Below are 9,799 nucleotides of genomic sequence, written 5' to 3' on the forward strand. Positions count from 1 at the left end.
CGGGGCAGGGAAGCTGGTCGGCCAGGTATCATGTCTTCCTCGCCTAGCCAAGGTGAGTGTCGTGATATTCTGGATGTGTTTGCCTATTTGGATTTCGGACATGTGCATCGCTTCCAATTGACATGTAGTTATATGCAGGGGCCGCGGATTTGCTGCACAAGTTGTACCTGGATCCCAAGGTCGTCGTGGCCGGCCAGGGCAAAGAGGCTCTGAAGAAGGTATGGCCCGCATCTCTCTGTAGGCTGTAACATCTGGCTGTGTCGCTGTGGTGATGTTATGGTGGCGTTCCATTATCTGAATTTTCATCACGGTGCAGGTCTCGGCAGCACCCAATGACAGACTGAATGGCGTGGTGACATCTTCAAACCCTCAGGTGGTGTCTGCAGGGCAGTGGGCAACCATGGGGCAGCAGGATTACAAGAAAGCCAGCATGTATGCTGGAGCTGAAGCCTACCAGTATTACCAAATCAATTTCCATATAAGATCTTGTTATCAAAAATAGTTTACAGTAGCCTTTTTGTATGTTTGCATATTCACCTAAATAGCCATCTACTTTCTACAATTTGACACAGGTGGAGTACAGTATAGAAATTAGAAGGATGGTTCTATCCAGCCATTGTGGGTATACAAGAATAGTGGGATTGTATTACTGGAAGTATTATATACCCGTGTATTGACAAGCTTGCTCTCAAGTATGTTCTTCTCAGCCGATTCTTTAGAATGACTCCTAAGAATTGATAATTTCCATGTAATCGTCAGCCGTTACTTAAACATGTATTTTTTCTGTGTTTTGTGCTCTTCTTTATTGTTTAAATTTAATGATTCATCTGATGCTCAAATATTGTGTATGCTATATATGGTTAGGGGCTGAGATTTGGAAAGGATCAGAAGAACACATTAAGACTCTCCAAATGACTAATTATTAATAAGTTTGTACTTATCATGATTATGAATTTGAAATTATGTATTGGCAATATGCACACATATCGAGCCCTGTAGCATAGCTCTATCATCTTTGTTTACAAGTTTAAGCATGGTAAGATGGAGTTCATCATGTCTGCTCCAGAAAGTACCACATGTAGCATTAGCATGCATTCATCACTTTCTTCTCCTGATATAAGAACTACTTACGAGTTCAAATTTTATTAATTATATCGTGACGCAGAAGAATATATGTTATCAGGGATTCACATTTGACTTGATATACAAGTTCCATAAGTTGAGATTTTCTTAACATATTCTTAATTTTTAGCTAGGTCAAATTCCCATGTTTACTTTTGCATGTTATTGTCCTATTCAGATTGCTAAAGAACTTCTCTACATGTTTTTATTGCTACAAAATTTGCCTAATTAGATAGAAAATAATTACTATATTGCATAAGCCACATCTTTACTTTGGCATATATCATTTGTCTTTAATCTAACTGATTTTCATAATGTGTATAGATATTGCAATATGGTCTATGCTTAATACATTTTGCATATCTTTCAGGGATGTTATAGCCAGATAATGAAACGTTTTTAGTTCATTGGAGGTTTCAATCATGTATTATTTGTTGTCTTTTCCCTCCTTTAAGAGAGAAAGATCTTTAGCTCAACCATATGGCTGCATTCTTGAGATACATAGCTTATAATTTATGATGCTACAATTTCAGAAAAATGTAGTGCATATCTTCACTATTTACACTATTATATAGCTTATGATTTTGCAGTTTTTCTCTGCCACGCGAAGATCGAAATATAAACCTTAAACCATAAATATTCGCACACAATTGTTGAAAGTCTGATAGCAATTCCTTTTGGGATTTGCACCCTGGGGGGATTTTGCAGATTTTCTTGCGTTTTGATCTTGGTACTTAAGATGGTAAAAATTTGTAGTTAAATCATAAATATTCGCACAAAATTGGTGATAGTCTGATAGTGATTCCTTTTGGGATTTGCTGGCTGGGGGAATTATTCAGTGTATGTGGGCCTTGACATAGCAGAGTCACTTAACCCTGTGAGTATTACTAGCGGATAGTGCGCGGCGGCACGCCGCGCCACATGAATTGATAAGCTATTAAGTTTCTTTGTAATGCTCGGTAACTCGTACCAAGATTTGACTCGTTGCAAAGTAGTTCATACAAGAAAAAGGTACATCTAGTTGGTACATGTGTAAGTGATTTAAATCATGTAGTGGTAGTCGTACTGGATGCAGAATTACCATGGTAAATTATGAAGAACTTGGATGGATATCTTATAGTGGAGTTAAGCTAGGATAGACGATAAGGCATCTTGAAAAGCGAGATTTTATTACATAAAACAAGAGATACATTTCATACAATGGTAACTACATTTCAATAGTAAGGACCAAATTTGCTGATTTGGTGACCTTTGATGATTCAGATCATCCACATGCCAGATTAGTGCTGCAAAGAGCTTGTGCAAACTCATGTAATGACTAATAAAAATAAAATGACATTTTCAAAATTAAATTTAAAGTCATACTATAATTCTCAAATTAAATATCAAATTTAATTACCACATCATAAAACCTTTGGTTTAATTTGATGCAAAAAAATGACAATTTTAGTCCATGGTATTTTCGGCAATTTATATATAAAACAGTGCAAAAACATAAAATGTACCCTTTTTGCTCAAAGAAATTAAAATGTACTGGAAGACAGAAAATGCCAGAAATATTTTAGTCCAAAATATCCACGGCAACTCATTAGAGAGCCCAGTGCAGTAGCTAAAACCAGAAAAATAAATCATTTATACTGGGCTGAGATAACTTGGGCCAGAGCCCATCCACAGAAATGGCCCATTAACGCCTGAAGGCCTGCTCATTTTCTTAGGTTGCGCTCGTTCGAGGATGAGATTAGACGAACAACATATACTTAGATTGACAACCTTTGCGTTAGTAGTTTCAAACTATTATCATATGAGCATATATCTTGCAAACAGAATGTTCAATGAAATGTTTATCCAATACTGGCACACACCTATGTACATGTGCATATAGAGCTGAAGAGGCAACCATCTGATCTTAATACAATACTCCCTCCGTTCCTAAATAATTGTCTTTCTAGAGATTTCAACAAATGACTACATATGGAGCAAAACGAGTGAATCTACACTCTAAAACATGTCTACATACATCTGTATGTTGTAGTCCATTTGAGATGGCTAGAAAGACAATTATTTGGGAACGGAGGGAGTAACTCAGAATACCCGCTAGCCAAGCAATTTCATCAGCCAGGTGCTTGCTCTATCTGCATCGACATATACTGAAGCAGAATGTCAAAATGATGACATAATGTGAATCTTGTTTTAAGAAAAACAAACAATGCATGAGCAATTGTCATTTTCACCATCTATGGCAGATCACAACTACAAAATAAAACTTTATTTAATCCCCTTACGCTTCATTACCTTAGATCATCCCCTCAATAATGTAAATATGTACTTAATTAACACAAATTAGAATGATCGAGCTTTACACATCAGTTTATTTTACACATCTTTTTATTTAGAAGCAAAGGGTGCATATACTCGCAGTTTATTTTACACATCTTTTTATTTAGAAGCAAAGGGTGCATATACTCGCGCATTCTAACTGGCATATTAGTTCTATATATGAATTTTATAGAACTAAGTTTATTGTTGTTTGAAAACAGATAATGCAAAAGCAGGGTGGTAAATATCTAGGAGAGATGTATGCAGAAATTAGAGAAGAGTCGCCACCAAGTCCGATACAAGTGGAATTACATGATCTGTTTGAAGATGATCATACATGGTTAAGGTACTACCATAACTAGCAAAACAACGACCTACTTTCTTACAGTTCCTCCTACCAGAAGTAAAACGACACACTTCAAAGTTTTGCTTCAGATATTGCTTGGGCCCCTCTAAGCCTAGGTAGACAGCAGAGAGGCCACATTCATCATTGTTTACCCCTTGCTTCAGCAGCACTGAATCTGTTTCAAGGCCAATGGTTGTCACTCCTTTATCCATTCCTAGCTAGGCACCCAAATACTTTTACCTCTCCTTTATGATTCCTGATGACTGCACCCCAACGACCAGTGTTTGGTTCAGGGTGGAAAGCGCCATCAATATTAATCTTCAGTTCATTCTCCATGAGAGGGAACCATCTGATGTGTACCATCTCCAGTTTGTTCTGTAGGTTGTTTTTAATCTTACTTCAAATGTCAGCCAAAGAATGTTCGTTTTAGTTATCACCTAATAAACCTGTGAGAGCATATTAATTTAATTAGTACCTAATAAACTGGTGGGGGTGTTAATTTGATTAGCACCTCAATTCATCTAGTTGTTCAATGAGATTAAAATAGTTGATTTGATCATCTAGGGAGAGATCAAACTGTCATCAAAATAACCCATATATTTGACGAAATCACTACTGATTTGTTTTCATATAAATTGATCAGCTCAGATGATGTATTTATGCAAAACTTAAGAGAGTTCTAAGGCTGGGCAACATTCACCAAGCACCAGAGTCCATCAGCCTTGCTAGGAAGATACAGGAGCTTCCATCAAAAGGCTTGAAACCTGCAAAGTAATGTACAATGAAGCTCTATCTCATGCATAAGCATCAGTCTCACTACAAATAACATTATTTACATACTTCCAACCATTATATCAAGAATACAGAATGTGCCCTTGCACTCCCATGTTCTTAGCTCTCCGATGTTTTTCATGTGCATGAATATTGGCGCTGCCTGCAATGTTCACAAGCAATAGTTTAGACGATTGGCAATGCTATATCTGAAAAATTATAGGTAATTATTGGAGAAGCTTGCAGAATGAAATGAACTTATAGAAACAGAGAGCAGGTCCATTGTCATTTGGGATCAATAAAATTTATTTCTTGTTCCGTTACTGGTTTGCAATTAAGTGTCTTCGTTTTCCACTTCTCAAAACGACTCATATTGGAATACCAGACCCAAATTTATTTTATTGCATCAATGGCTCTAGAATTCTTACATACAAACCGAATAAACACAAGTACTCCCTCCGTTCCGAATTACTTGTCGCAGAAATGGATGTATCTAGAACTAAAAAATGTCTAGATACATCCATTTCTACGACAAGTAATTCCGAACAGAGGGAGTAAAAGTTAATGCTAGGAAAAGAAATCCATACACGAAATCTATTGAACTTGAAGAACACATGAAGACTTATTTTCGATTCAGGCAGAGCAGGCACAAACCAGTGTACAGGGCCACCATCTGCCTCGTCGACGCCTGCTCGCACCCGCAGGCACCAAGAGGGCACGCTGGCGGTGGCGGCCACAGGCCACTGAGGCCCGCCATGAGAGTGAGGCAAGGACTACGCATGGCATGGAGTGGTCAGAGGAGCAGGAACACATGTGCAAAGATATTTTGCATAAAAACTGAACTGATTTATAATGCAAACACAAAATATGTAATTAATTAAGTCGATTAATTGGCAGTTCTTACTACTCTGCCCACAAAATTCCGTCCTGCAAAATAAATCTCATATACTAAAAAATAAACAACATGAGGTCAACCTTTTCTTGACAGTAAGAAACGACAAAATCATCAGATCAATCAAACTTATCCCAATCAACAAATTTTACTGAAACCACACGGAAACCTTGGGATTTTCAAAAACAAATTAGTCACACCACTCATCCATCCCAGAAACTGTGTAGATCGAAACTTTAAGCAGGAGTCTGCACCCAACCATGAAGCTCAGAGCACATCATTTCAGAGAACACAACAGATTTGGATGGATAATATGGGGATTTAGCACTGGTGGGAGCAGCGTGTCATGCGATTGGAGTGAAGTACTGCTCGGATATGGGTTACCTCCGTGACATCCAAGATGAACCGGACCTCGAGCGGCCACATCACCCCCTGCCGTGACGACTGGATGCCCGTGGTCGCCTCCAATCGCTCCCGCCGCCGCCACCACACCAATGCCTCCTTCGGCCACTGCACCATGCCTGCTCCTCCCCACATCCCATCTCGCACCTCTCCATCACAGAGGCGGGGAGATGGGGAACTGGGGCGCCTCCACACCTCGGCAACGACCCTAGCCTAGCCAAAGCGACAACTCCCTCCGACGACGTGGGGGAGGGCTCTGGTGGTGAGGGTCACCGGTGACCTGGGCGGGCGCATCCACAAAGAAGAGAAGGGGATGGGGATGCAGCGGGAGGGGGCACCAAGAGATGAGGCGAGAGTCCGTTTGATGCCCATTTATATCGGGAAAGGGCGGCGTAGCAGTGTCACGGGATTGGACTCGAGGCTTCGAGAGAGACAAGAAAAATATCTACAAGATCGCAGCGCAACACACGTACAGCCCAGAAGGCCCGGTCAAAGTGCCAACCGCTTAAGAAACCACACGTCGAAAAATGCTACAGGCCCAAGATTAAAAATGAGATATGATCGAAGGTTCTACCATGCGCCACACGCACATGATGAGGATAGCAACGTGGCAAACGAAGGGAATGAAGCACTTCCGTTACACGCGTAATTTTTACAGCTACCGTGAAAAGAATTCCAAAAAATCCAGGTAAATCGAACCCTTACGGGCCTAGTCTTATTAGTATATCTTATACTTTACATACCTTTATCCAGCCTGAAAATACCATTCCTGGAAGAATTCTTGTCCATGAGATGGAGAACACGTATCCATCCATTCCCATGTCCTTCATGAGGCGCACATCTTCCTGTGACTTTTGGCAATTAAGGATCAGTACTACTTAGTTCTTTTGTTGGATTAGAACTTGAATTCAAAGTTCTTAGTTCTTTTGTTGGATTAGAACTTGAATTCAAAGTTCTTCTCACAATGTGCTCTAAATCAACAACTTAAGCATATACTTTATGAAAAATCAAGGATCTAATTAAAAAGCAAGACTGTATCGGTTTACCAGAATTCAGGAGTGAATTTTAATGACTTTTTGTACTGTATGTACTAGATTCGGAGTCTTTGTTCAAATCCCCCTGAGAGATGTTGTATTAGGGACGGAAAAGAACTGATGTTCTATCAATTTTCTAATCTCACTATTAAAGAATTATAATCTAGGTAACTGTGATTTTCAATTCCAAAGCATAGTATCAGATTGTACTGTTTTTAATCATATTATGTATATGCACGTAGTTCTTGTGGGATAATTTGCTCAAATAGCACCAACCTAAGCAATGCCATGGTTGCAACTCTAAAACACGATTATTTCTACTACGGAAATGTGCTAGCAATGGTATGATGGAGCATAATGGACGGCAGGAAAGAGAAGGGGAGATCTCGTAGAGTGTTTGGGCGGATGGCGATGCAATGCTTGTGCTCCCGGGAACAGGCCAATGTGGTTGATGATCTCAACCCATCAAATGGAGAAATCGATTTGTATGCCAAAAATTATGACCTTCGGGAAGCCGACTTATATCTTGAGGAGGGTGATACCTTAACTATGAGGTTGGTGCTTCATCCTGTAACATAAATCTTCTCATGACCAATAATATTTTTTGTTTCATCTGGTCATTGTTTTGAATTGTCTGCTGTGGTGCCTATATCGCGTTTTCCTTGTATGTTCGCTTCATGCCGAACCATACTAATCCAACTGAAGTCCTTGAGTTGTTTCTTGGACTATTTCCTTATTTATGATTGTCTATTTTTTCTCTATAGAAGAAGGAAAAACTTTGTCTTAGATTCTTCTGCATAATGCGTCAAAAAATCTGTCTCATCATGCGACAGGCCAAGACCTATCTATGCCAATCACCTCCGTACTTCTTTACTTGTCCTTTTTTTGGAGGATAAATTTGGTCGTGTTCCTATGAAAGTTTGACTGAAATTCTGAAGGACTTCCGATATGCTTTAGTGCTTTTATGTTCGTCTTAAATTCTTATGGCCTCATCTTTGCTTATAGGAATTAGACTATTAGCTTTGTTATCTCTGAAAATGGATGATGGATTATGCAAACTTGGTGACTAAACTTGGTAACAGGTTAGTTCTGTTCTTGATTTACAGTATAATCTTGTTTTACGGGAAAACATAATCAAAAGACGCAATAACTCATTATGCATGTTCTGTTGCTTTGATCTTAGACAACTACCAGCCCCAATAACTTATCAATATTTACATAGTGTACAACTTTTTATGATGAAAACAACTGAGCCTCGCCATCTTTTGTTTGGCAACGATAACATTTGGTACAGAACATAACTTAAACACCCAGGCTGCTTCCGATTTATTTACACTAAAATCATTCAATTTTTTATTAATGCTTTTTTTGGTTATTTTTAGGAGAAATTTCAGATTGAAAAGGATGATGAGAGGATGCAAACTAACACAGTAGGATTCTCCATGTCAAATGGTGTGTTTATCTCTCCTTTTATGTAGATGAAAATTTCAATGTTGCAAACTAACATGGTAGGATGCTCCATGTCAAATGGTATATTTATCTCCTTTTATCTAGATGAAAATGTCAACATCGGTATGCTGCCAATATGGTGGACTGGTGCAAGATTGTAGACCTATAATAGGCTTGCCAAGATTCATTTGTTGTTCATGGCACTAGTTAGACTCTGGCTGCCGGCCAACGGAAGGCTATCCTCGGCCTCGTCCCCTTGACATGTTTTGTTAATTTTTATCACCTTTAGGAAGTGTAGGCTCTCCTAAATCTTATTTACAATTTACATTGATAACTGACTGAACAATGCTATAGAAGAGAAGGATGCATATCCTCTCTAGATTAACAGACCCGAAAGGAAAAGATTTAAAATGAGAAAAGTTACATCAGTACCTATATATACGGCTCTTATTACATTCTTTCACATAGTTTTCTTAAGACCAACACCATAATTCAAAAACAATTTTCTTTCTTGACACTGATCATACTACTTGATCATGCCACTATAGAGAACACAAAATATAGCGAATTTAGTTGGTACAGTCTCTCACTCATTAACATTCCTCATGTTCATACTTTCCAGTGTTGCCATATGTCTGGGGCGGCGGCATCCTCAACAGCCTTGCATGAGGGGTATGCTTTGCAGGGCAAAGAGACGGGAATGAGAGACAACGGCGCAAAAGAACGGTGGCAGGGCGTCTGTGGAGGTCGGCCATGTCGCCCTCCATTAGAACAGCCTTGCGCGCAGTGTAAGATTCTCCAGCCTTGTCGCGTGGACATCCTCGTGCCGTCAGAGTCAGTGGCCGTCCGGAGGTGTAGGTCGTGCCTTATGTAAGCATGGCCTTCTTCAGGCTTGCTTCTACATGTTTATTTGTTAAATGGATGGAACCGAGTTATGCAAACATGTGATGCTTCTTAATTACTGTAGTTAATATTTTCGCTCGTCAATCCCTCATGGTTTGCATTTTCATACGCCACTCAGAAAGCAAAAATAATAATTGAAAAGGGCATGTACCAACCTCGCACCGCCCAAACCACTTAAGAACACGTTTTTAAAAACCAATCTTTTTTAGCACGCATTTTAGCGGTTTTTTTTGCTCTCATCAATGAAAATTCTCATGGCCTTGAGAGACTCATTGATATCATGCTTAGGTGTAATAGATCTAAGTTTCAAAGAATCAACATCAAGAGAAATTGTATCCACGTTTCTAGCCAACTCATCAATCTTAAGAAATTTTTCTTCAATCAAAGCATTAAAATTCTTTTGTGAACTCATAAATTCTTTAACACTTTTCTCAAAATCAGAGGGCAACTTATTAAAATTTTCATAAGAGTTGTTGTAGGAATTACCATAATTATTAGAATAATTACTAGGAAACGGCCTAGGATTAAAATTACCTTTATACGCGTTGTTACCAAAATTGTTGC

At 39.0% G+C, this 9,799-nt stretch overlaps 1 protein-coding gene and 1 long non-coding RNA gene across 4 annotated transcripts; one reads left to right on the plus strand and one right to left on the minus strand.

The window, feature by feature from the left end:
• Positions 1–4,837, plus strand: LOC123117408 (uncharacterized; the record flags this gene model as incomplete). Of its 3 annotated transcripts, XR_006457362.1 has the most annotated exon segments (6): positions 1–52; positions 139–218; positions 317–456; positions 573–692; positions 3,660–3,784; positions 4,428–4,837. XR_006457362.1 is itself a non-coding variant. In XM_044538174.1 (4 exon segments), coding segments are annotated over 4 exon segments (288 nt in total), but the record flags the coding sequence as incomplete, so codon positions are not given.
• Positions 4,157–4,676, minus strand: LOC123117409 (uncharacterized). Its single transcript, XR_006457364.1, has 3 exons — positions 4,632–4,676; positions 4,485–4,548; positions 4,157–4,230 (listed from the first exon to the last, which is right to left on the minus strand). It is a non-coding gene; the product is annotated as an uncharacterized lncRNA (long non-coding RNA).
• Positions 4,838–9,799: the final 4,962 nt, after the last annotated feature.

This window comes from Triticum aestivum, chromosome 5B, assembly GCF_018294505.1.
Source record: "Triticum aestivum cultivar Chinese Spring chromosome 5B, IWGSC CS RefSeq v2.1, whole genome shotgun sequence".
Classification (NCBI taxonomy): domain Eukaryota; kingdom Viridiplantae; phylum Streptophyta; class Magnoliopsida; order Poales; family Poaceae; genus Triticum; species Triticum aestivum.